Source organism: Excalfactoria chinensis, chromosome 9, assembly GCF_039878825.1.
Source record: "Excalfactoria chinensis isolate bCotChi1 chromosome 9, bCotChi1.hap2, whole genome shotgun sequence".
In the NCBI taxonomy this organism is placed as follows: domain Eukaryota; kingdom Metazoa; phylum Chordata; class Aves; order Galliformes; family Phasianidae; genus Excalfactoria; species Excalfactoria chinensis.
In genome coordinates this window covers 4,540,001-4,566,325 of record NC_092833.1, presented here as the reverse complement: position 1 = coordinate 4,566,325, position 26,325 = coordinate 4,540,001, and the positions used below count along the sequence as shown (strand labels likewise).

General features: G+C 54.9%; 2 protein-coding genes across 4 annotated transcripts in view; both read left to right on the top strand.

Annotated features, from left to right (window-relative positions):
- Nucleotides 1–1,932: 1,932 nt before the first annotated feature.
- RNF228 (ring finger protein 228) lies at nt 1,933–4,849 on the top strand. The gene has a single exon (XM_072344440.1). It carries the CDS (start codon nt 2,003–2,005, stop codon nt 2,825–2,827), a length of 825 nt encoding a protein of 274 aa, XP_072200541.1. The 5' UTR covers nt 1,933–2,002; the 3' UTR covers nt 2,828–4,849.
- An 8,993-nt stretch (nt 4,850–13,842) lies between these two features.
- PAX3 (paired box 3) overlaps nt 13,843–26,325 on the top strand; it is a 61,669-nt gene continuing 49,186 nt past the window's right edge. The window contains exons 1-5 of one of the 3 annotated variants that reach the window (XM_072344409.1): nt 13,843–14,133; nt 14,352–14,587; nt 15,492–15,621; nt 15,915–16,049; nt 16,454–17,149. In XM_072344409.1, the coding sequence (XP_072200510.1) occupies nt 14,049–14,133; nt 14,352–14,587; nt 15,492–15,621; nt 15,915–16,049; nt 16,454–16,587 (720 nt within the window). In that variant the 5' untranslated portion in view covers nt 13,843–14,048 and the 3' untranslated portion in view covers nt 16,588–17,149. Of the gene's footprint in view, nt 14,134–14,351; nt 14,588–15,491; nt 15,622–15,914; nt 16,050–16,453; nt 17,150–26,325 lie in introns of those variants that run through there. The other 2 variants (XM_072344408.1, XM_072344407.1) reach the window with 2 other exon arrangements.

Here is a 26,325-nt window from a genome sequence, read left to right as displayed (position 1 = left end):
CAAAGCAGAAAGGACAAAAAAGAAACCACTTTAATTATAAATTATTCATAAATACATTACATGAAATAAAATGTTAACGTGAAGAAAGCAGAGGATGCTGCTGCAGCGTCCTACAGGCCAATGATAGGGCACAAAGGTAATGCACAACTGGCGCTGCCCTGCAACAGAGACAGGAAGTGGGACTGGAGGAGATTTGCTGAAGTGCATAGGAAATACATATAAAACAGATTGTTAACAATGTAACCACGAGCAGGCCGGCAGCTCAGCCATCCCTGTCTGACATGTCCATCAGAAATAATGTTTTTCCTACCTACAAAGTAAGATGTTCAATGTCATTAGACATACTGACTGTGCAGCAGAACAGAAATTAGCACATTGGTGCTGCAGGGACGCTCCAGCTTGTGACAAATGTGTGGTGCTGGGACTTGGCTCACCACCAGCTCCTGTCTCACCATGCAGCTCCTCCTGGCTCCAGACAAGCATCAGTTCAGAACTGCAGGCCTGCATGGGGTATATCGGCCCAGTATTTAACACACTAAAATCAATTTTAAGTGGAAAAATGTGCGTTTTGTAAGGGTTGTTTGTCACCTCTGCTCAGTAACACAACTTCTGAACAGTACCCAAAGGCTCAGGAACTGGAAGGAAGCTCTCCCAGAGCCACCCTCCATGCGAGGTGGAGTTCCAGATGACCCCCAGGCAGACACAGCTCAGATAAGAGAACTCAGAACACAAAAGGCAGAGGTCTGAAGCAGAAACACAGATGATATATCTGGACCCTATTAAAGCATTTAACACAGTGCCTTGAGTAACTTCACTTGAACTTGATTTTGCTCAGATCTTGGCACTTTCGTGTGTTCTGAACATTAACTGAAAGTTGGAGGGTTATGAACGTGGCAAAAGGATTGTGGAATAGCAGAGCCTGGGGATAATCTGACATACAACTGTTACAGATCCCCTGAAATGTAGCAACAAACTCATGAAATGGGAAGGCTGAAACAACCGGGAAACAGTACCAAACAACAAACCAACAAACATAACAAACACAAACGCAGACACATATCTGAAAGCATGTAGGAGTTCATAAGTGAATGAGATGAGACGTATTGCACCAAATGAGCTGGATGAAAATGGTCCAAACCCAAGCAGGGTGATGCTCTGTGGCTGCGGGCAGTGCCAATTGGCCTTAGGGAGGGATGATTGCTGACCCCATGAGCAGAACTGGCTGTCCACCACAGTGATTGCACAAGTCATTTTCTTTCTTCTTTTCACAGAGTGAAGCTCCTCAGCTTTATCCCATTATTTCACTTTATGCTAAACTGAGAATCCCCATGCAAGTTCTCTCCTGTGAGATGCACTTCTCGTGGGTCGCACTTGGATCTGCTATGAAGCTATGGATGCTCTGTTGCCTGGGCTGGGCCTGCACTGAACAAAGACTCTGGTGGTGTTAGCTGACAGGTGGCTGAACACGAGACAGCAGTGTGCCCAGGCTGTACGCTGTACACAAGCGCAGCGGCGGCTCCTCCCGGCCCGGCTGCAGCACAGGCACCTGCTTTGCGCGCCGAACAAGAAGGAAGGAGCCGGCCCGGTCAGCTTCCTCCCAGAAAGAAGCGGCTCCCGCACCGCACCCCGCGCCGCGGCGCCCCCGGCAGCCGCTCCCGACCCGCCCGCGCCGGGGAACGCGCGCGTCGAGCCGAGGCGGCGCCCGCCAGCCCCTTCCGCCCGCAGCGGCGCCCCGACCCCGCCGGCCGTGCCCGCCGCAGGGCCGCGCAGCCCCAGGAGCGGGCGGCGCCGAGCCCGCCCCCCCTTCCCCCCCCCCGCCCGCGGAGCCAGGCGGCGCCGCCAGCCCGCCCGGCCCTCCGCCGCCGCGCCGCTCGCCGCCTTCCGTTCCGCAGCCCGCGGGCGCGGCCAGGAGGCGGCGGCGGGGCCCGCGGCTGCCGCCCGCCCGCCCCGCCAGGCGCGGCCCCGGAGCCCGGCACCCTCCGGCCGTCCGCGGCGCGATGTTATGGCCGAGCCGGCGCAGAAGGGCGGCGGAGGGCGCGGCGGGCGGCAGGAGGATGGGGCGGCGGCCGCCCCGAGCTACGAAGACTACGAGTGCAAGATCTGCTACAACTACTTCGACCTGGAGCGCCGGGCGCCCAAGCTGCTGGAGTGCCTGCACACCTTCTGCCAGGAGTGCCTGAGCCAGCTGCACCTGCGCGCCGCGCAGCAGCCCCCCGCCGCCTCCGAGCCGGGCGCGGGGCCGGGAGCGGGGCGGGCGGCCGTCGGCTCCCTCGCCTGCCCGCTGTGCCGCCACCGCACGGCGCTGCCCGACCACCGCGTCCACGGCCTGCCCGTCAACACCAAGCTGGCCGCCGCCTGCCCGCCGCAGCTGCGCGCCCGCGACCCGCTGCCCCAGGACCGCCTCCCGCCGCTGCCGCCGCGCCGCCCGCCCCGCGCCCGGGAGGCGGCGGCCGCCCTCGCTCCGACCCCCGCGCCGACCCCCGCCCGTGCCGGGCCGCGCTCCTCGGGCGGCGGCTACGAGAGCTGCCAGAGCTGCAAGCGGGCGGCGCTGAGCGCGGGCTGCGTGTGCGTCGTCGTCTCCTTCCTCTCCATGGTGGTGCTGCTCTTCACCGGCCTCATCTTCGTCAACCAGTACGGCGGGGACGCGGGGCCCGGCGCCTCGCCGTCGCCCGTGGGGCCCATCTGCCTGTCGGTGGCCAGCGTGCTCGCCCTCTTCTCCGTCGTCGTCACGTGGCTCATCTGCTGGCTCAAGTACCGGCCCGAGGCCGGGGCCAACGCCAACGCCCCCGCGCGGGGCCGAGCCGCGGCCCGCAGGACCGACACGTAGCGCCGGGCGGGCTGGGGGCGGCCGCCGGTAGCGCCGTGCCGGAGCCGCCCGCCCCGTGGGAGGGATGCGGGGGAGGCCGCGGAGAATCGGGTGCCCCCCCCGCTGCCGTCACGGCCGGCGTTGGCTCCGCGGCGGTTGTCGCTCGCCGGGGAGGGGGTCGCGCCGTGGGGGCCGGCTGTGCGCCCGGTTTGCCCCGGGGAAGGGAGGCGGGTGGGACCGGCGATGCCCGGCGCGGGGCACCGGCACGCAGCCCTGCGGTGTAGCGCTGCGATCCCGCCGCCGCGGTGCCCGCTCGGTAAAGCGGAACGGAACGTGTGTGAAAGAAAACTGGCTTACTGTTGCCCCCACCTGGAAGCTAATTGGAGATCCGCGCTGGTGATGGAAGAAGAGCTAAATGCGTTTTCTATTTTTCTTGTTATGAAGTTGACAAGTGCACATAGAAGCCGTAACAGAAGCGTATTATCTTAAAAGAGACTGAGCCAAGTATCCCTCCTTGTTCCCAGTACGGCTTTGTTACAGTTCTATTAGAAGGCCGTCGAGTCCTCCATTGGTTGCTTAAAATAAGCTTTATTATTTAATTCCTTTAAATTCTCATTTAATGTGGGAGACTGAACTGCTGCATTGCACTCTTAATTTATGGATGACGATTTAATTAATGGAGCTCTGAAACAGAGCTAAAAGACTCCCGTGATAGAGAACAGTGTTCTGCTGGCCATTGGTCTCAGTTTTTATACAGCGAGAGAAACCCACGTTAAGATAGAGCCTTTCAGCATCGCTGTAGAGGTGGAATACAGCAGCATGCTGTGCAGTCTGGTCTCTTACCTGTGGGCCAGGCTTTGCCCTCGCGGTGAGTTTCTCTTCTGCGTTAGAGGTTCCCATAGAGGCCAAGAGGAAACATTCAGAGATGTGTTAGAGATGTGATGAGACGCTCGTCACATGGTGTGAAACATAGTGCTGCGTGGCTGCTCTTGTAGTATAGCAAGGAGAGCACTCTGTGTAGGTACTATTCTGTGTTGCGGGGTAATTCATTTGGTGCCTGAATTTTTTTAATCTCGATGAGTTGTTATAACCTACGGCACTGGGAATAAGATGGTGCTTCTTATTCCGTGTTTCTACACAGGACTGTGTTGGAATGAGGTAGTTATTTTCGTGCTTCAACTCAAGAGTTTTAACGGTGATCTTTTAATATGTGTGTTGCAAGCTGTGTGCATGACTTCTGACACGTATCCTCATAGACCTTTATCAGCCACTTCTATTTATCGCAAGCGCAAAGGAATTTACTCTGTAGAAATGTAAAGGCAGCAAGTGGAGATGTGCGCTGTGTTTTATGACTGCACAAGTGATGTGTGCTGTGCGTTGTCTTCGTTATCACAGAGCTGTGAAAAACACCCCCTCAACAAGAAAAGGAAAGGAAAACAAAAAAGGTATTTATACGACAGATGTAGTTTGTGGGAATAGCCGATGGCTTTTGTGTCACTTCAGTTGATTTACCAGATCCACACCAGCCTTCTAAAGTCGTATTTAAGAACAGAGGAGGTAAATCCCTGCTCTGAGCTCTGGCTCTGCTGTGGGCTGTGTGTTTTAGAGCTGTGTTCAGATGTGGAGCTGTTGGTTGGCCGTGCAGAGCTGAGCCTCCAGCGGCAGGCCTGACTCCCAGCCCCTGACTGCAGCAGTAGTTGTGGATGTTCTGCAACCAAAGAAAACCACGAGACTTTTATTTCAGCATCTAAATGACAATTTAGATGGTCGACTTCAGGTACAAATGTTCGAAAATGTTGGCCTTAACCTCTCTGTTTTCAGTTACCGCATCTGTAAAGTTTGATAACAGTGTGACCTACCTCACAGGCAAGATGTGAGGCTTTATTTATTGACGTTTTTAAGCAATTGGAGATCCTTGAAGAGGAGGTGCTATAGAGGTGAAAGTATTATTATAAATGATACTGTAGTAAGAGTAAGTATGTGTAAATTAATGGACATAAACAGCCGCAATGTTTTCTAAGAAGAATAAACATATAAAATATGTACGTGTGTGCATCATATGCACCAATTGCTGGTTTCCCTGCTCGTGCTTCTCTTAATGCAGTGCATTTCTCACTCGGCCAGGTGAGCTCCAATGCCCACAGCTCAGGTCGGCCCACCCAGCAGCCGCTCTTCTTACTCCTCATGTAGGCACAGCAGAGCTCGGAGGGGCTGGAGCTCACTGCCTGGCTCCTGCTCTGCTCTACACAGTGTGGACACATCCCATTGTATCTGAACCAATGGTTTCAACTGGAATCCACAGACTACTTCTAAAGGATTTACAGAAGGTAAGTGAGAACGGCAAATCAATCACCTGAAGCTCGGATTTGTTACGTGAGAATCAAATCTCAAATGTTTATGGGTTTGCATGTTACAGAAGTAGAGGATCACAGCCTAAACAGGAGTTTCAAGGTTATTTACAATGGGACGTTCATATTGCATATCAGGTTCCTGCCCATATATTGAGAATATCTCAGAGCCCAATTAAAATGGACTGTATGCCAAATCCTTCTGTGTGCTTACACAGATGTTTGGAGCATTAGTGTGGACCCACATCACAGTATTTTAAGGTATTAAAACACAGCCAGGTTTTTTTTAACACATGCCATGTCCTGTCAGTGCTACAGTGTAGGAGCTGTTACTTCAGCTCTCTCCTTTGGAGTGTCCCTTCTAAGTGCTGTGGCTGCAGGGAAGAAGCTGTATTCCTTTGGGCATTACTAACCCACAGTTAGTAAATAATCATGCAGTGTTTGCTGACCTTAATCCTGGTGTGGCAGACAGACACAAGCACTTCACACATGCACAGGACGAATAAAGGCTGTGGTTATCTGACTGGATTGGCCAAAGGTGTGCAGAGGTGCTTTTGTGTTCTACTGCCATGGTGTCCAACCACTGTAAATGTACCACGAAGGCAAATAAGAAAGCAGGACCAAACCCTCCTGCACCTCCACAACGGGGTGGTGACCTCCATTAGCAGGGTGGCTGCTGGTTGGGGTCCCAAAAAGATACTTTGAGAATCAGGCTCTGTTCCTCCACTGTCCTCTGGCAGTGCAAGTGGGGAGCTCAAAAGCGCCTCCGACCTGAAAAGGAATTCCTTTCTGCGTTTATACATCAGAGAGCAAAGAATAAATTCAAGCTATTTTTCTTCGTGTACCAAAAATACATTGCTGAGATTCAGCAGCTTACAGGTGTGGATGGGATACTGCTGCCTCTTTCCTCAGCACTCCTCTTTGGTAGCTCAGGTTACTGATCAGAGATTCAGGTTAGTTCTCAAGGCGTTAGTCCCAAAGTAGCTTCCTGTGCATTGTCACGCTGCGTATAAAACACCTTTTGTGAATGGTGGAAGAGTGGATTGCTGTTACTTGTTGCTCACTGAAGGTAGAGGTAGTTATGGGATGGATGTGGGCTTCCAGTTGAAATCCTGCATCAGTGAAAAATCCCAGCAGTGCTCAGTTGGCCAAGGCTGATGGATGTGCAGAAAACCCCAGATCCTGCAGAACTGGCTGCCTGTTCTACTGGTCTACTAGGAAATACACCCTTTATTGCTGGAATTATATTGTTAGCCTGTTACGTTGCTGAAGAAAACACGGATCTTTCTTTGTGCTGACCTCTGAGCATTTAAACCACACAAGAGGCAGCGCCCTGCAGGATCTCTACACACACACAACCCATTCTCTCTGTGTGTTACCAGCAGGTCATGGAAGGAGCTGCACAGCATGGCTTCGTGGCTGTGATTTCTTTGGAAGGCTGCTCAGATTTGATGGCTAGCTTCCACAACCAGAAAGCCCTGCTGCTCATCTGCTCCACTGCAGCTGGATGAGTGTAGAGGTGGATCTGTCTGGAAGAAATGCCATGGCTGCACTAACTAAATACACTTGTATCTGCTTACACGAGACATATTTATCTGCACTGATCTCTGATCAGCACTGTACAAAGTGCTTGTGGCTGAGCTGTGGGGAAGGAGCAATGCTGAGCTCCATCAGTACACATGGCTACTTCCAAAAGCACCCAGACCCAAAACTGGCCTGCAGCCCTGATCGGAGCCAGCTCACGCTTGCTTCTGTCTGTGAGTTCGGGTTGCAGGATTTGGGCTCCAGGTGATTGCACTCATTTATGTCTGTGTTTATCTTCAGTTAACAAACACCTCGTCTGCTTCAAGGAGGTTTCTGCAGCAAACTGAAATACCACGGGGCTGTTTGGTCTCCTCGGGTCGTGGCATTTGGGAAGAATAGCTCAGACCCTTCCATTTAAATGTATCCCCCACTGTACAGTTCTGTATCAGCAGACCCAGATCTCAGCCCTCAGCTTCTCTCAGGTCCAGACCCAAACACGTCCGTCTTACCTGGGGGTGTTAAGCAGCCACTCCTACACATCCCTTCCTGTTGCTGTTCTGTAAGCATCCGATTAATACAGACAGCAATATTGGTTGGTTTCGTGGTTTATTTTTCCAACAGCTGAAATTTGAGAAATACATTTGAATTGTGAATCAAAATTCGATCTCATTTCAAGTGGAAATAATGAAGGATTTTATGGGGTAGAAATGTGGGCGGTGAGCGCTAAGTCTGGCTTTGTTTCCATGTTGTAAGGAAGGAGTTCTTGGTCACACGGTTGGCATTAGGGGACAGAAACATATTCTTCTGACCAAAGGAAAAGAAAATAAAGAAAAGAGCTGCTACTTGTGCAGACTTTGAAGTAATTTGAATAATATTATAAAAAAAAAAAGAAGAAGTAAAAAAAAATTAAAAATCACACTTCCCTGTAGTCATATAGTAACGCTATAAGTCTGAGAACAGACTTCGATCTCAGAGTATTATTTAAGGATCACGATCGTGTGGAAAGTGAGTGTCACTGTCGGCGTCTGGAGCTGCCTCCGCTCTTTCTGACAGGGAGGGGCAGGCTGCGATCCCTGCAAGTACCGATCCCTCCAGGTGCCGCCGGGGCCGTGTCGTCCCCCCGGGTACTAACCCTCATTTCTGCGGTTCCTGGAGGCGGTGTTTGAGGTCCCATTCTCCCCGGCACGAAGCCCCGCTCCCGTTATTTCCCGAGCACTCCCTGCTTTCAACGGGACCGGACAGACAGTGGTAGAGCTGTTAGAAGGCCTAACGTTTCCGAAAGGTCTGCAGCGGGGGCTGCCCTCCCTGGGGACCGAGAAAGGGCTGACGGCGCGGGATGTCCCCGTGCTGAGTTGCTGCTCGGGGTGCGTGCCCGTAGCGCGGCCGCCGTGACACCGCTGTTCCTTGGCGCTGCGACAGGCAGTGCTTCGGGATCGAGACTTTATTTCCCTTTACTCAGACTTCAGCGTCTGTCGGGTGACCGGGAGCGAGAGAGAAGCCACATCGCCGATTCCTGCCTCCACCCGAGGGCGGCTCGGGGACGGAGCTGCAGGATCCCCCATACGCGGCCGCGGCGGGGCTGCGGGGGCGGGCACTTCCCCTGCACGCTGCGCTGCGGTCGGCCTTGGGAACTGCTGAGGGAACGCCCGGCTCCGCTGCTCCTTCCTTCGGAGCTGCTGGGCTGCGTGGGGCCGCGGGCCCTCTCTCTGCGGGGAGCGCTGCGCGTGTCTCTTCGCTGTAGCACTGAAGTCAAGAAGCTGTCGAAAGGAAAAAAAAAAGGCGCCGTCCGGCCGTGTAACGCACGGCATAGAGCTGCCGAACGGGCACCGCTGCCGGCACCGAGGGCTCCGCACGTCGGAGGGTTCCGGGTCAGCCCCAGCTTCAAGCCCATCCAGGAGGGATGGGGCTGCCTCAGCGCTCCGAGGCGCCGACCCGGAGCTGTCTGTCCGCGGAGCGCCCGGCACGGGCAGGGCGGTGCTGGGTACGAACCGGCAGCGGGGAGCGATCTCCCGCGGGGCACGGAGCGGGGACCCGGCTCTGTACGGCCTGCCTTCGTCCCTTGTGTTCCTCGGTTCAGCTGTTCTGTTTTCTCGTTTGATTCCCTTCTTCTCTTCTCTTCTCTTCTCTTCTCTTCTCTTCTCTTCTCTTCTCTTCTCTTCTCTTCTCTTCTCTTCTCTTCTCTTCTCTTCTCTTCTCTTCTCTTCTCTTCTCTTCTCTCCTCCTCCTTTTTCTTCTCATTTATTTTTCTTTCACTTTTTTTTTTTCTTTGTCGCTCTTTTTTGCTCTTTCTCTTTTCGTTCTCTCCTTCCAGATTATAATCCAGTTAATCGTTAAAAGAATAAGAGTTAAAACCCCACAGCTGCAGAAGAGATGCCTATTGCCGGGCTCAGACTCGGTGAGGATAGGGCCTCTCTCCGACCGCTGTCGGCACCCCCCGCCCCGCGGCACTGAGTGCGGGCGGAGGACACGGGAACTGGGCTGGGGCTTCCACCACGGCACCCGGCCCCCTCCCTCAGCCCCCGGGCACAGCACGCCGCGGGTCGCGTTTTTCCCCGCTGCTACGGAAATCCCCCGCTTCGAAACAGAATGTATTCGATCGGTCTGAGCCTTTAGTTCATAAAACCCAAACGGTCCCTTTGCTGCTGTAAAACCCCCATGGAAATGCACTGCGATAGCTCTGGAATTAATCACCCTGGTGTTTGTACAAGCAATTAACGGGGATTAGACGCGTCGTTGTGAGCCGTGGCTGTGAACCTCGGGGGCGGTGAGGAGCGGGGCGCGGATTTCCCCCCCCGCGGAGGTGCGTGCGGAGTTCCTCCCTCGTTCCGCTCGCTGCTCTCCGGCCCTTTCACCTCGTAACCAAGTGACCAGCGCGAGCCGCTTCCCCGCGTCCTCCTCCGGTGCTCCCCGGGCGTGGGGGGTTCGGTGGGATCTGGGGATCCCCGTCCCTTTCCCTGTCCCTATCCCTGTCCTTATTGCTGTCCTTATCCTCGTCCCTTTCCCTATCTCTAACCCTGTCCCTGGTGCCCCGCTCCGGGCCCGTTGCTGCGAGCCGCGCTGGGGCCGTAAATTGACGAGGACATGACACCAAAGGGGAAAAAATCAGCCGGTGCTGAAGCGTGTGCACAGGACATAAAAGCAACGGAGAAAGGTTCAAAGCTTCCCGTGATGACTTTTCAACCTTTATTTATGTGCCTATTAATGCAATATCCATCATGGAGATATGCATCTTTATCCTTTCAACCGATATGCCGGGAATCGATTGGATGTGCAGATTACATTTCATAAGTTTCCAAACGTTAATCTCCTCGGCCCTTCGCTGGTAATTTCTTTATTTTTCTTTTTTTTTTGCCAAATCGTATTGGGTTTCTGCAGGGAAAAAAATAATCATAAAAATTAAAAAAGAAAAGAAAAAAGAAGAAAAAAAAATCTCAACACATTAATCTCGGGGCTCCTTGTCTCTAAGTACTGGCAAGGCCGGCACGGACCCTCCCGCCCCGTGGCCGGGTACCGCTCCCCGCAGGCGGCCGTGAGTGGTGCGGGGCGGGCGGGACCCGCACATGTTCTCCCACGGCCGCTTCCCGCTGCCGGGCGGTGCCTCCCGGTGGCTCTGCGGGACGGGGGGACCCCGGCAAGACCCCTCGGCGACTGAAACTGCGAGGGGACTCTGCTTCCGCTCGGCCCCGGCAGCGCTCCGCCTGCGGAGCTGTGTCTGACCGGCTTTGCGGTGCTCCTGCTGCCGCCATCACTTCTCGCCGGGCCCGCAGCGGGGGGGCCTGCACCGCGCCTGCACCCCGCAGCGATCGGTCGCAGCTCAGCTTGCTTCCTTCTTCTCTTTCTGTTTTCTTCTCTTCATTTCCTTCCTTCCTTCCTTCCTTCCTTCCTTCCTTCCTTCCTTCCTTCCTTCCTTCCTTCCTTCCTTCCTTCCTTCCTTCCTTCCTTCCTTCCTTCCTTCCTTCCTTCCTTCCTTCCTTCCTTCCTTCCTTCCTTCCTTCCTTCCTTCCTTCCTTCCTTCCTTCCTTCCTTCCTTCCTTCCTTCCTTCCTTCCTTCCTCTCTCTCCCTTAATTTTCTTTCCCTCTTTCTTTCCCTCTTTCCCTCCCTCTCTCTCTTCTATCTTTCTCCCTCTTTCTCTCTTTCTGTTTCTCTTTCTTCTCTTTCTTCCCTTCCTTCTTTTTTTCTGTAGGTTTTCTTTTTTCTTTCTTTTTTTTTCTTACCCTCCCTCCCCCCCCGCCCCCCAATGCCATTTATTTCCTTCCCCACACACTGCCATTTGTAGGTCGCTCTTTTCCAAAAACTCGCTCGGAACTGAATGTAACTCTCACCCCTCCCCTCCTTACTGTAGCTAGGAGAAGGTGCTGGAGAACCGCAGCTCCCAACACCCGGCCCGCAGCGCCCGGTGCCGCGCAGCACACTGCGCCCCGCAGATCGGCCCTGCAGGGCAGCCCCAGAACGGCGCAGCTGCCCTCTCAGTGGGGGGGAAGGAGGAGGAGAGCTGTGCAAAGAGCTGCAGCGGGCACCGGGGTGACACACAGGGCCCGTGCACAACCCGCAGAGAGGTTCTGTTGTGTTTGTTGTGGGGGCAGTGAGGGACACGGGCCAGAAATAGCAGGCACTGCTACACGTTCGTTATGCTGGAAAAAGAAGCTCTTTTATTTACTTTTCCTTTATTTTATTTTCCCTCTTCTTTTTCCTTTTCTTTTTCTTTTTTCTTTTTTTCTTTCTTTCTTTCTTTCTTTTTTTTTTTTTTTTTTCCTTCCCCTTTCTTCTTGTTCTTTCTTTCTTTCCTTGCATTGGTCACTCTCCTTCCCTCTTTCTTTTCTTTCCTTCCCTCCTTTACTTCTTCCTTCCTTCTTTCCTTCTCTTTTTATATATCTCTATCTTAGTTTCTCTTCTCTTCTCTTCTCTTCTCTTCTCTTCTCTTCTCTTCTCTTCTCTTCTCTTCTCTTCTCTTCTCTTCTCTTCTCTTCTCTTCTCTTCTCTTCTCTTCTCTCCTCTGTTTTCACTCCAGCTCTCACATCCTTACTCACAAACACCAGCGCCTTTCTCCCCCATCACCTTCCCTGGAAGTAGTTCTATGCGGAATTCCCTCCGACGCCCTTATGAGAAATAAATGTACGCGCATAAAGGCGGAAAGAGTGTAACTGATTTATTTCCAATGTTCTCGTTTATAACGAACTGCCGTTGTCCCGAACAGCCCCGAGTTTCTCTGCCCATTCGATGTGCCGCAGGTTTCATACCGAGCTCTCGCTAATCCAATTAAAAGTGCACCTGGCCTGGAAGAGCTCTGTAATTAGCGGGAGCGTTTTTAGCCATTTCCACGGGAACACCGTGAAATCATCTCCGCTGGCCCAAGGACAGTCACATGGGGGTGGGGGCGACGGGGGAGGGAGGAGCGGGGCCGGCACTCGGGGCTCATCTTTTCCCTCGGATTTCAGCAGTTTCGTGCGGAGGATGCGGCCGTGTCCCGCCGCCGGCTGGTAGCGCGAGCGGCGGCCCCGGCGAGGTGGGTGCGCGGGGCGGGGGGCACCGAGAGCCGCAGGGCCGGAGTCGGCGGAGTGGGGCCGGGGGGTCCGTCGGGGAGGGCACAACTCGGGAGCGCTCCGCGGCTGCCCCGAGAGAGGCGGGGGGATTTCTGTGGGGCCGCGCGGGGCCCGAGCTGCCGCTTGTCGCTCCGTGTTCCGCGAGCTCAAAGTGAGGCTGAAATACTTCGTTGTTTTGTTTTGTTTTTCCTGTTTATTTATTGATGTATTTATTTTAAATAATATTCCCACGTCTCCGCCGAGCCCCACACCGGTGCCTTGGAACTCGGTGCTCAATCGCACTACGGAACGCTTCTGAGCTCCGGCCGCGGACTGTGCCGGCGTCCCGTAGGAGCGGAGCTCGATACTTCGACCGGCGCCGTGCTCGGTAACGGGCAGCACAGGGAGAGATAGGCTCCGATTCTCCCCGCTATGCGAACTTTTCTTACCAGCCAGTTCCGTGCCGACGGTAAAACTTTTCTCCCCGGCCCGCTCGGCTCTGACGCTCTGGAAAAGCGGCCGACTCCGCTCGGACCCGCGGCCGAGCAGCGTCCGGGGCTGCGGCTGCATTCGGGGGAGAGCGGGGCCGTGTCCCGTTCCGTTCCTCTCCCCGCAGCGCAGGGCCGGACCGGGCAGCGCCGCGCCGCCGCTGGGCCCCACGGCCCAGAAAGGAGCGCCCGAACCGCGCGGGGAAGCGACCGCGGGCCCGGCACAAAACATTGTTTCCTTTATTTCAAAGGGGGGAACCTGAGCGACTCTCATCCCTTTGATTGATTAAGGGCCTGAATAACTCGAGGCTCGGGAGTGACAGTCGCTGAATAGAGGATTGCAAATAAAGGGCGCAGTGGAAGCCGGGCTGGCACTTCACAGCGCAGAGCCGAGCTCGCTGGCACTTCCCGAGCTGTAAATAAAGGGCCGCGCACAATGGTACCTCTCTGAGGACAGACGGCCTTTACAACACTCCTGGCGTCATGTCCTGCTGCGGTCAGCCCGGCTCCGGGCGGACGTCACCTCCTTTCTTTTTGCGGCACTTGGGGCTGAATGCTACAATAAATTCCTGGGAACAACCGCCCGTCGGTTGGTGGGGTCGAGCGCGGCGCCTCGCGCACGGCACAGCCGCGGGGGTGCGCGGGGCCGCCCCGTCCGTCCGTCCGTCCGTCCGTGAAAGCGGAGGTCAGCGGCGGTGCTCCCTGCCCGTCCGCAACGCTGGGGCCGGAGGTGCTGCTCCCAGGCGGTGCGAACTACAGAAACAGAAGGGAGGGAGGAGGTTGTAGCGGTGCTGGAGAACAGAGGGGCGGTCGCTCCCCCTCGTCTTCCTCGCGGACAAAGCGCGCTGCGAGCCCCGGGTCGGGAGCGGGACCCCGAGGGAGGGGAGCGGCGCGCTCCGCCGGGGCCCTTCGGCCGCACTCCTGAAGCCGTCGGGGCACGGAGCCCCCCGGGGCCGGCGGCGCTCGGCCGGGCCGGGCCGCCCCGGGCAGCGGCGGTGCGGGAGAGTCCCCGTTCCCCGCCCAATCAGCGGGGGCGGCGCGGCCGGGCCGGGCGGCGGCGGCCAATCGCGGCGGCGCCGCAGCGGAGCCGCGCCGGGTCCGGAGCCGATAAATGGAGGCGGCCCCGCGGCCCCCCGCTCCCGGGACAGCGCCGCCGCCGCCCGCCCGGCCCCGCCCGCCCCGCTCCCGATTCCGCGGGGTCCGGTTCGGCCCTCCCGGCGCGGGGCAGCGCGGGTCGCAGACGAAGGGGGCAGCGGGGAGCGGCCCTTCCCCGCCCCCGGCGGCGTCCCCTCCCCGCGGGGCGGCTCTGACGGCGCTCTCTCCCGCAGCGGCACCTGGGCAGGAGCGCGCCGCGCCGCCGCGATGACCACGCTGGCCGGGGCCGTGCCCAGGATGATGCGGCCCGGAGCCGGGCAAAGCTACCCGCGCGGCGGCTTCCCGTTGGAAGGTGAGGGCGGGAGGAGGGACGGTGGACGGAGAGCGGGGAAAAGCTGGGGCGCGGAGCGCGTGCGGAGCTCGGAAGGGGAGACGCGGGGATTTCGGGAACTTCGGCCCCGGGTCCCTTCCAGGCGGCCCTCCCCGCTTGGGCGCAACAGGTGCCGGCACGCCGCGGGGATGCTGGGTCCGAAGGAGACGTTAACGCCGCTTCCTCCTCCTCTTGTCCAGTCTCTACCCCTCTCGGTCAGGGCAGAGTCAATCAGCTCGGAGGAGTGTTCATCAACGGGCGGCCGCTGCCCAACCATATCCGCCACAAGATCGTGGAGATGGCGCACCACGGCATCCGGCCCTGTGTCATCTCCCGGCAGCTGCGCGTGTCCCACGGCTGCGTCTCCAAGATCCTCTGCCGCTACCAGGAGACGGGCTCCATCCGCCCCGGGGCCATCGGCGGCAGCAAACCCAAGGTGAGCCCGGCGAGCGCGAAAGGGGGGCGAGGGGCCGCCCACGGGAACGGTCCTGCGCGCTGCTCCCTGCGGGTCCGGATCTTGAAAGGAGCGAGGGGAGGATTTATTATTGATGTGGAAAGGAAATCGTGTTTAAAAAGGAAATAATTCGAAACGAAGTGAGGGAGAAAAGGCGGCTCCGGGAGCGGTGCTGCCCGCTCGGCCCTGCTCCGCCCGCCGCCCCTTCAGCCGCTCGGCTCCTTCCGTGCTTTTTTTGCAAAGCGGCCGCTAAAAAGTCGTCTCTCGCAGCAGCGCAGAGCGACATGGAGCCTCCTCTCGAGTTTTGCCTCTCCCTTCCTCATCTCTCCTATTTTCCTCACAAGGAGAAGCAAACTTTTCGAGTTTTCGTTGGGAGCCGCCGGCCGGATTTTTCTCTTTGTTGTTCCAAAGTGGCGGCTCCCCGAACTTTCTGTTTTCGTCTTCAAACGACGGTTACTTCTACAGGCGCGTGACCGAGCGCGGGCCGCTCCCCGCCGCCTCAGCCTGCATTTATTGCACTTCGGCCCCAGTTCAGAACACCGAACAGATCCCTCCGGGCCCGTCCCGGTTCACCCCGCAACGCCTCCGCTCCGTTCTCCGTTCAGTGCTGCGGGCTTCGTTCCGCTCAAACTCTCCCTACGCGCAGCTCAGCTCGCACCCCTCGCTGTCCCCGCACCATTCGGTGCTGTCCCCGCGGACCTCCATCCCCTCCCCGCGGGTTCGGGCCGTTTTGTCTCCTCAGGGTAACGCCGCCGTCTCCGTAGCCTCGGGCGGTCCCACAGCGCTGCTCGCGGGGCCGTGCGGCCGTTCGGGGAGCTCCGCGCTGGGCCGGGGGAGTGCGGACTCCGCCGCCACACAGCCCCTGCTCGCCCCGTGTGCCCTGAAGCAGGTGACGACGCCGGACGTTGAGAAGAAAATCGAGGAATACAAGCGGGAGAACGCGGGGATGTTCAGCTGGGAGATCCGCGACAGGCTGCTCAAGGACGGCGTCTGCGACCGCAACACCGTGCCCTCAGGTAGGGGCACTGCGGGCTGCTCCGTGCCGGGGGGACGGGGTCGGTAGCGGCCGCGCCGGGGACGCTGAGCGGGGGGCTCACTAAGGCTGCGGGCGGAGGGTACTGGCGGGCGGGGGCGGCAGGGCCGCGGTGTCGGGGGGCTTCCGTCTCCTCGCGTGGAGAATACGCGGGGGGCGCGGGGCGGTGCCAACCCCGCGGGAGGGCAGCGCGGCCTCCGGCCGCCCCGACGGTAGCTGCCGGAAACGGGGCTCGGAGTGGGGGAACGGCGGTCACAATTCCGCACTCCCCCGAAGTGAGCTCCATCAGCCGCATCCTGCGGAGCAAGTTCGGGAAAGGCGAGGAGGAGGAGGCCGAGTTGGAGAGGAAAGAGGCGGAGGAAGGAGACAAGAAGGCGAAGCACAGCATCGACGGCATCCTCAGCGAGAGAGGTAACGCCCGCACCCGGGAACCGCGGTGGAAGGTTGGGGGGGCCCCGGCGGGGGCGTCTGGTCCGGTCGGACCCGGTCCGAGACGGGAGACGCGCGGGGAACGGGCGGGCCGCCTGGGAAGGTTCTGTGTTGCAAGGCCTCAAGTGGGGGAGCTGCCTTCAGCCTGGAGGCCGCGGTCACACAGTGCGGTCGCTTCTGTGTAAAGGCTGTGAAAAGTTTGTGCTGTGTTTGTGTGTGCCGGGCCGGGGCCTGCGGGACGCGGCCTTGCCGGCTCCGTCGGGGCTGCGGAGGGGCGGCCGGGCCGGGCTGGGGCTGGAAGTGGCGGCCCGGCACAGGCACAGCGCTGGGGAAGGCGAGACAAAAGTACCAAATGAGCTGGTCAAACATTTGTACAACTTCTCCAGCTTTTACAAAGAAGGCCTTCTATACACAATCTACACTTGGAGATGAACTTGGAAAACAAAGAGGGGAGAGTCCATTGAAACTCACACTTTGGCTTTGCGTAGACAAAGCTCCAGCTAGCAGCAGCTTGATGTGAACAAAGGAAGGCAACCTTTTTATAATTCAAGGAGAAAAGAAGAGAAAACAGCCTCACAAAAGGCCGAGAAAAGACATTATGGGCTTGCAATGAGGGATGAATTATTCAATGAGCCCCTAATAGCTGATGCTCCACACAGTTTTATGGACTCTCCACCGTGGAAAAAGTGCTGTTGGTACCTACAGAATGTTTGTGGTAATTCCAGACATCTGGAGGTGCTGAGAACCGGTCAGGAAGGACAGCAAAAAATGCTTTCTTTAATGCAGGCTGTCCCCTTGTATTGTAGCAACAAACCTGAGGGCGCTCTCCAAACTTACTCTGTGTCTCCGTTCTTAAAACCCCATCTTCGTGTGTCTGTGTGTGGATGTGTGTAATGCACACACAGGAGGTGCTGATGGGGATTCTGAGGGCCAGAAGGCACAGTCTGAGTGCCTCACTGTGCCCTTATGTGCACACGGCTATTCCCTTGGTGCCTCCTGTGACGGAGAGCTGTGCTGAGGGGGAAAAGCTGAGCTCGGTGCCCCGGTTATTAACTAACAACGAGCTGTTCTGCCTTTCTGAACGTCTGAGCAGAGATTAAAAACAGCAGATAGGAAATTCTGGTAACACTCCATCTTAACGGAGCAGAGTGATTTACAGAGACAGCGGAAGAAAAATAATATCGATATAGCCCACCTCTCTGCTTCTCCATCAAATAGCCGCCCCAGGCTCTGTCCCACTCTTTTGTCCCTATCGCTGGGTCTGGGCACTGGAGATCCCCTGGACCTAAGTTGGAGCTCATCCCCCAGTTAATGGCAGGATTCCCTTGAACGGAATGGGCTGTATCACTCTGTGCCATGTCTGTGTGTGCTTGTGGGGGTACCAGTTCAGCAGAGTATGGCAACGGGAGGGATCAGCTCCCCCTGCTTACTCACATCATCCTGTTGATTCGTTTTGTTATGGAGTGGCCAGTGTGCTACAGTGAGCGCTGCTGATAGAGAGAACTTGTTGCTGTGTGCGTGCCTTGCTCTGATGGGCATGACAATGTAGGTGTTGGCTTGGCTAGAAGTAAATGAAGCAGAGCTCTGCTGACTTTGAAGTCTTTTGGTTCCCTGTATAGGACTTGGGGCATTCTTGCAGCAATGGAATCAGGGAAGAGAAAAACAGCTTTTGAAATAACGTGGCAGGAAGCACCTCACCTGGCTTGGGGCTTCTCCCTCTGCCACTGCTCTTTACAGGAACTTATCCCTGCACTCTCGTCCCCCTAGCAGATGTCACACATGCTGCACTACTGCTCTGCTGCTGATGCTGTCCTTTGCCCTGGTCTGGGGCATGGATTTAAAGCACAGACCGGGGCATGGATTTAAAGCACAGCTTGGCTGTCGCGGCACCTATCTGCCCGATGGTGGCTCTTTCACAGCCTATCTGTTTTTCTTGTGGGCATGATGCATTTTTCTTAACTGCCGAGACCGTAAAGGCAGCACATGAAGGAGAAACCTCAGAGCCTTTATATGGCACGGGGGGCCTATTTTTAGAACGAGGACTGCGGGGAGGGAACGCTCGGAGCTCGCATCCCACGGCCGCTGTGTGCCCGCTGCTGGGAGCGCCGCGCCGGGCCGGCCTCAAAGGGGCTCTGTTCGCGGCCGGAATTGGCCCCCGGGCTCCGTCCCGCGGATCCTCCCCCAGTCATGCGCCCGCAGAAAGGGCCCTACTCATCCCCAGTGCTGCTCCGGGAGCGATTCAGGCTGCAGCAGGCTAAATTGACTCCTTTCTTTCCTTCCACTTTCATCTCGCACCAAACCCTCCCCCCTCACCCTCCCCTTCCTCTTTTCTTTTTCTTTTCTTTTTTTTTTTTTTTTCTTTTTTTCTTTTTCTCTCTGTGCCCCAGGCTCACATTAATACAGTTTCAGCACCATCCCTATTTTTGTGTGTATGTGGGGAGCTTGGCTGGGTGGGTGGGGGGGAGGCTGCAAAAGGCCTCAGCACAAAGCAAAGTGCTGCTCAGCTGCGATGCTGTTCCTGTTCGTGAGTTTGGGGAAAAGCATTTCTGCTGTGCGCTGTAATGGAATTAGAGGACAGATGCTGCCTGTGCGTGGGACACGCGACCACCGGCCCCAGCTTAAATATTTAGATGCAGTGTTACAATCAGCAGCTTGATGCGCAGGCTGTGACATGGTGCCATGCACTCCGGAGGGCACAGGGCCGGCGTGTGCTGCCAGAAGAGCTGCTCAGTGCCTGCAGCCACTCAGGGTTAGAAACTCTGCTAAACAGCTATAGCAGCTGATGGAGGGGAGGACTGCCCTCCATCCCTGCCCTGTGAGGAGCTGCCCCCAGCCCCAGGTGCTCCTTGTCCCGGTTGCAGTCCCTGAAGTGACATCCAGCTGCACCTGTCCCCCTGATGTGGGGGTCTCACTCTTGTTTGGGCACTTGTCTGACTCACAAATAGTTCCTAAAGCTTTGGAGCAGAACTGGTGGGCACGTCCTGCCCCGTTTCTCTGAGCTCAGGCACTGAGAGAGAGGACAAACCTTGCTTCAGCAAATATTGGGATCGCTTCCCACGCATTTACCTGAGTTTGTACCCAAGCTTGCTTCTGATTGGATTGCTCCAAAACTCTTAGTTAATAATTGGTTAATCTGAGTGTAATTCTGAAAGGACAGGGCTTAGAGTCTGAAGGGCTCACTCCCAAACTGTGGCTTTTATCCCTGGCTTTGTAACTTCTCCAGTGATTGCCAAATTGTTGCCATCAGCAAGAATGCACCCCAGCAGAGCTCAGGATATGAGGTGGGTTTTGGGGTGGCTGTGTGCACCCAATGGGATGTGAGGAGCCCCAGTGAAAGGGCCCATTCACATGTGCTTCATTCCCATGGGCAGGGCAGGACCGGGGGCTGAATCCACCCAGTCCTGCTCAGAGCCACTGAGCTGGGCTCGGCATCCATGTGCTGCACTGGCAGGGCTCACTGGGGCAGGGATTTCAGCAGCTGCTTGTGTAGCAGTGACGATGGCATCAGCAGACAGAGATTTTAATTAGATACAAAATTAATTAGAGATTAATGCTGAAATTAAAAGTTGGTGCTGATTAAATCCTTATGACCGACTCTTTTTGGGGTCTGATTCCAAGTGGTACTTTTCAGTTCAAGCTGATGCTTTTATCTGACTTGGGGAGGGTTCAGTTCTGATAGCTTCTGTGTTAGGTTCACTTATTGATAAAGACTGGAATAGGGCTCTGAGACAAGAGGAGCCCATAAAGTCGATAGTGATAAATTATGGCGGGTCCCCAGGGCTGTGTAATAAAAGTGCGTAGGGAAATGGAGCAGAACTACAAAGTGTTCTCTGGTTAATTTAAGGAGAAATTGAGTGAAACGCCAAGCAGTAAATCACAGCGCTCCACTCGGTGCGGATTTCTCCATGTAAACGTCACTTTAAATCCTATGTGACACACGTGTGTGGCTACACAGAGGGGAGAACACGTCAATAAAAATGCAGGACCTGTCCCAGCGTTCCCCACTTGCTGTGCTCTGGCTACTGAATGGGAACTGAGCTGACCGCAAACCCTGCTCTGCTCCCCTTCCCCGCGGTGTTCCTGCCCCATGCTGCTGCACTAATTCACCTCCAGTCACTCCCCCTGGAAAATGAAAATGGAGTGAAATGTAATGAAATGAAAACTCACCGCGGGCACATTAGGGCCACTGAGTGTCATGGGCTGAGATTATTTGGTTAGCGGGGTTTGATGTGCTGCTGACAGCTCATTTGTTCACTGGTAAATGAAGGTTCGGAGTGATTAACAGTGTGCGTATATAACGAGTGGGACAGTAAAAGGCAATTAAGCAGTCGGTGTGATGTCTTATCTCACTGGTTGCCCTACAGTTGTTTTACAACCAGGAATTAAAATCTGAAAAGGAGGTTTGTGGTGTCGCTGGCCAAATATTGATTAAGTGGTGTTTGCGATGCCATTGTTACAGACAGAAAGGGCACTGTTCTGCCTGGCGTGGTTCATCTCCCATTGTAATCAATGCTTAACCTCTGGGATCAAAGGGATCCTTGCAGTTCATCTGTCCTGGAAAAGCCTTCTTTGCTACTAAACCCGTATGGATTAATGGTCAAGTTGTCTTTAATGACATGTGAAATTTGGATGGAGTCCTTATCCTGCATGGTCTGCTGGGTGTACGCACTGTACACAGTTCTGTGGGAGACTTTTCTTGGGCACTGTTGGATTTACATTTGCGTGAATCACTGCTTTTAGTACAGAGTGTGCTGAAACTATGCTAAAACAGTGGGTAAAACACACGGTACCTCCTTGAGTCTTAATGAAGCTGATTTGGTTGCATGTAATTTTACAGATGGATGTTGTCTGAAGAAAACTGTTTTTTTCTGTGCTAAATTGGAAAGATAAATGGCCAGGAGCTGCTGCTGAAAGGAAGGGAATTTGGGTTGGAGGAGCTTCTGGGGCCAGGCACACAGCACAGAGTGTCCCAATGAGCTGTAGTGTCTCTGTGTGCTTCCTTTGCAGCAGTGATGGCTGCACAGTCCCTCGCAGACTGTAGGGAGAGCCAAGTGTGTGCCGTAGGGCAGGCAGGAGCACATGCGGCTCCTTCTCACCCTATTGAAAGCTGTGCTTGCTTCAAATAACAAGATGTGTCTCACCAGCCCCACAGCAGACGAGGCTGTGAAGCTTGAATGTGTTGTGTTTGCCTGTGCTGATGCTGTGGGTGGAAGTCAGTGAGCAGGAGTTGCCGCTGCCACCCCAGGCACAAATGGAGCTCCATGCACAGTGGCCGGGAGCCGGGCAGGACCAGAAAGCCCCTCCTGGCTGGTATCTGGTATGCATGTCTGAGCATCAGGTGCTGTGGAGAGAATCAACGGAGTAAGAGCTGAAAAGGGTTGTTTTTAATCATTGGTTTCTCATTCTTTCTTAAACACGCTGATTTCTTTTGTGTGAACAAAGTGTCAGCCTGTGTACAGCACTTTGTGAGTGCCCAGCTCCTTAAGAAGGTGCGTAGCCCCAGAACAGCAGTTGCTAATCCTTGGAAGCATTTTAGGTTCATTTCTGTACAGTGCACTGGTTTCAGCAGGAGCTGTGGGGAGGGCAGCGATGTGTGCTCAGTTCTTCTTTCTGATGCTTTGTTGGTATGGACATGTGCCTGGATGTAAACTTTCTGCCAAGTGTGACCAACTTTTTTCATGCACGTGTCCATATATGGACCTGCCTTAAGGATGCTTACATTCATGATATGCTCACGTTGGATGCGGCTCTGACAGTGCCTGCGTAGCCATCTCTTTCTCAGATATAGCACCACACAGATTGCTGCTCTGAGCTGGCACTTTGCAGGCACTTTGGCCCCCTCAGACCTCATTCACCTTATTTAATGAGCAGTGCTGCTCAGCCAGTGCAGTGCTACAGAGGTGGCAGGAGAGCCATTTGAGGAAGGGCATTGAGCCTTTTGGGTGGGCATTGAGCCTTCACAGTGCGCTGCTTGGGAAGGAGGTCTGCTGGGTTTTGTAGCATGTGAGGTGCAGAGAAGGGCATGGCGTGCTCCTGGTCTGGGTGTTTGTGGTAGCAGTTATGCACATGGTATATGACTTAACCATGCTCTTTGCCACGACCTGTGGAACAGGCAAATACTGGCAGAAAACAGCCGGGAGTCAGCTCAATCTGTTCCTTTGTTCAGGAGTTGTGCGGTGAATGCCACAGGTAGGAAATGCCCTGTGGGTCCCCTCTGCAGTACCACCAACAGGAGCAGACCTGCTGCCTGCCCCACCGGTGGGGTCTGGCAAAGCGCTCAGAGGGTTGGCAGCCACACAGCAAGGCACGCAGACGCCTGTTGCTTCAGCACCCACTGTCAGTGTTCCAGTGAACTCCGAGCTGTCAGGCTGCTTGGCTTTGGGGATCCTCTTGGAGTAGTGGGACTGCAGGGAGAGCCATAGGGTGTGTGGGGTCGCTGCTTCTGGCAGCAGTGTGAAATGGCCGCACGCAGCAGACATCTTGTACTTATTGCTGTCTCCCTCTCAATCTGTGTAACAGGGACCCCTGCTCGATGTACAGCCCCCACTTTGTGCGGGGCCATGCAGTTTTTCAGGGTGGGATGGGGAGACAGGATCTCATTGCATCCCAGGGCCAGCAGGATGTGGCAGTGCTGAGATCCGTCTCTTGGTCAGTGAGCGCTCTGACATGGCAAGAGGGCACAGTGTGACAAGCAGAGCAAATTGAGAGGAGCTGTTTTAGCAAGCTGAGCTTACAAGTTTTCTAACATGTGATTTAGCAAAAAAGAAAAAGAAAAATCATCTGGCTGTGTGCTGCACGCAGCTCTGTGTGTGACCCACGCTCTGTTGGGGTGGGCAGGATGTGGGGAGCACTCCTCAGGTCAGTGTGTGGCCCCTCGTGGGCTGAAGGCTGTGCATTTCTCCCTGTCCTCAGCTGCACTCCCCCTCCTCCTTTGATCCCAACCAGTGGTGTTAGTGGGATGTGAGGAAGGAAACTGGGAGCTCCAGTCTGAATGGCTGCGGGAGCCAATGTAGCTGGCATAGAGGGGCTGCGCTCCAATCAATCAGAGGACCCTCGGTTGGGGAAGAGCTTAAAGCGAAGCGAGTCTCAAAGTCACTGCGCTGTACTGGCAGTGCAGATGATGGGGTGATGACTGACGGTGAGAGCGTCTCTCATTCTGACATCAGAACGGTCGTGTCAGCCCAGGGAGAGCATAACAGAGGCAAAAGCATAGAGCAGGTGTTGAACAAATCCCAGATACACCCAGAGCCCAGCCGGCACTGCTGTCACACAGAAAGAACAGTGTCCTGGGGTTGGGCGCTCTGCAGGGTGCTCCTGGCCCTCTCATGCTCTGTAGGAGGCACTGCAGTGGTCACACCTGGGGATGCTTGGCTCCAATGCCCCAGGTCTCCTTGCTCACACAGCTGCTGCAGTGGGCAAGGCAGTGCCTGCAATGTGGGAAGGGGGCTGCTGTGAGCACCTGCATTGGGTTTTATTCCAGGCTTCTGGCAGGGCTGCAGTGAGCAGTTGTTCATCTTTGTGATGGGACAAAGGGAGCTTCTTTATACCCTTCTTGAGTAGGAAAGAGTGATTCTGTGACTTGTATTTGTAAGCAAACGATACCCCCTAAACAGAAACAAACAAGAAAAGAGTGGTCACAGCAGCATATGAACTAGGAGAGTGAGGTTTGGTTTGCACGGGGACAGATCTGGGTTGGTATATGCACTGCCTGAGAGCTGCTCTGTAGTGTCTGCACAGACTCCTGGTACTCCCCCTGCCCCATCCCAGCCCCCCAGCAGGAAGGAAGTGTTGTGTCTTGATGGAATCTTACTAATTTCTTTTTTTTCCCCTTCTGTTGCTGTGCATCCAGGCAGTGTGTGCAGTGGGGAAGGGCTGGAGTGTAGGACATGTGGTGGCTGTGTCAGCTGCTCCAGTTTGGGCAAATTCTGCTCTGTGCGTCTTTGCTCATTTGGGATTGGAACCATATATTTAATGCTCTGAATGGTGTTTCCAAGTGTCTGAGATGCAGAAGTCAAGAGTTGTGCAGGATGATCTGCTGAAACTTCAAGCTCGGTGGACAGTGTTCTCTTCTGTGGAGAAGCACTGACCACATGTGAGAGCTGAGCCATGGTGCGATCAGCAGAGCACAGCAATTACCAGGATGTGCTCGTTGCTGGGCTGCCTATGGAGAGCTGCAGTTGTTTGCAAACATGTGCAGTGGAAAATGTACTGAATGATGTATGCAAATGGTCTCTGGTTCGAGCAAGTGCTTGGTGCTTGAAATCTGTGTGGTTACAGCTGGGCACAGGCTGTTCACTTCTAGCACTGGGTTGCAGTCAGTAAAGACATAAAACTTCTGCAAAGTTGCTGAAAACACTTTATAGTTATTTTTTCTATTTGGGTATTTTACTAAAGGCTCCACTAAGACAGAAATACGAGCTTGAGAGAGAAATAGACAACATCAATAAAATCATTTAAACCACATACATTGATAGTATTTCTGTCTTGAAACTGCAGCTTTCAAAATCTTCCTGTAGAGGAGAATGCACTTCTGTGGCAGCATTTGATGCAGGGGTTAGGGGTAGGCTGCATTGGTTTGATTTTAAACTCCTGTAGCAGCAGCAGTCAGAAAGTGGGAGGGAGCTTCGTGCTCAGCCGGGCTGGGGAAGCACAGCCTTCCCAGGGTGGGAATGGCAGTTCTGCTGCACGCTGCTGCTGTCTGTTTGCAAAAGTAATACAAAGAGCTTACAGGCAGAGTAGGTGCCTCAGGGAAAAGGCTGGGTTTTTTGTTTTGTTTTGTTTTTGTAATGAACAAATGATTTTATGGCTTAGCACCAGTACGCCCTGAAGAGAGGTGTGTTTAAAAGTTAGACTCGAGAGCTTTTGTCTGGAGAATAATACACTCGGTAGAAAGAGCGGCACAATGGAGGGCTTTTCTTCCAGTTCTGTATGGGCGAGCATCAGTCAGCCACGGAAGAACTTCAAAAGCCAAAGGAAAAGCTGTCAGGCTGCCCTGATCCCTATAGGTTTCCCTGAGGTGAGGGGAGAGCTGGTGCAGGGCAGCAGCACTGGAGGCAATGGGCGGTGCACACTGAGGCACCAGCTGAGCCTCTCATCCCCACAGCACTGATGCACCAGTTGGGAAGCTGTTGGGCTGTCCCATCTCACACGCCTTGTGCTGTTTGATCCTGAAGCTGGAGGAGTCCCACCTTTCTGTTGCTGGAAGCAGTGTGGTATGGGAAGCTGTGTGTGAGGTGCTTCCAAGGGTATGGCTGGCAAGGATGTGGATGGTGGAGCACCAAGCCGCCTTTCTGTAGCAGGCAGCAATTTGTTGTGCTGTCTCATGGAGAGCACTTGGTGCCAGTTTGGTTTCAGCCCTGCAAGAGGATGGGTGGTGCTGCTGGTGCTGGGCTGTGGTCCCATACTGTGCTCCTGTCTGGGGCATGTGGCTGAGCCAGGGGCAGCTTCATGCTGGTGGTGCTCACTCTGTTAGCTCTGTGTTTGGTGTGGAAACAGAACTTGATTTTCAGTAATTTGTATGTTTATGGCTTCAAAAATAGAGAACAAAACTAAAAGATGAAGTGGAAGACCTTTTTGCATGCATTCATTTAGCTCAAGCCCATCAGGTGTGGTTAGGTGTCTTTGACTTCAGACAGGCTATTGGAAGGAAATGGCTTCTGTGAGATTTGGATTGGAAGCAGATGACCTGCTGAGCGCAGCCACAGCTGCAGCACCATTGGCTGCAATGCATGTGGACACATCTATGGGCTGCTTTGAGGTGGCAGCCTGAGGTGACAGGGAAGGCAGCCTCTGGGTGAAGATAGCAAATTTAAGCCAACCAAATAGCAATTCTAAGGATTATTTCTATGAGAAAGTGGGTAAGTGCTGCACTGAGGATTGCAGGTGAGTTCAGGTTCATTGCTGACAGAGGTCAGGTCAGCAGAGAAACACGGTGCCTGGATTCAGCAGGGACCACAGAGCGAAGGTGAAAGCAATTGTAGAAAATGCTCGTCTGAGTGGGTGCCGAATCATAGCCTAAAATGCACAGCAGTGCTCTTCTGTTTGTTGTTTGTTTTTGGGGGGTGTTCTTTTTTGTTTTGGCTGTATTGAAAGGATGGTGTAATGCCACCTGAATCTCCAAAGATCACACCTGTCAACTATCAGTTACAATTAATTTATCATTCATTTTTGGGGAAAAAAAGATGATAGAAGAAAAAGGGATTAGAGTAAAAAATGGGGCGTTGGGTTTGGATTTGGTACAGCATTGTCAGTGGGATTT

Coding starts and splice junctions, on each gene's coding strand:
- RNF228 (XM_072344440.1), top strand. CDS start 2,003: ATGGCCGAGCCGGCGCAGAAGGGCGGCGGAGGGCGCGGCGGGCGGCAG.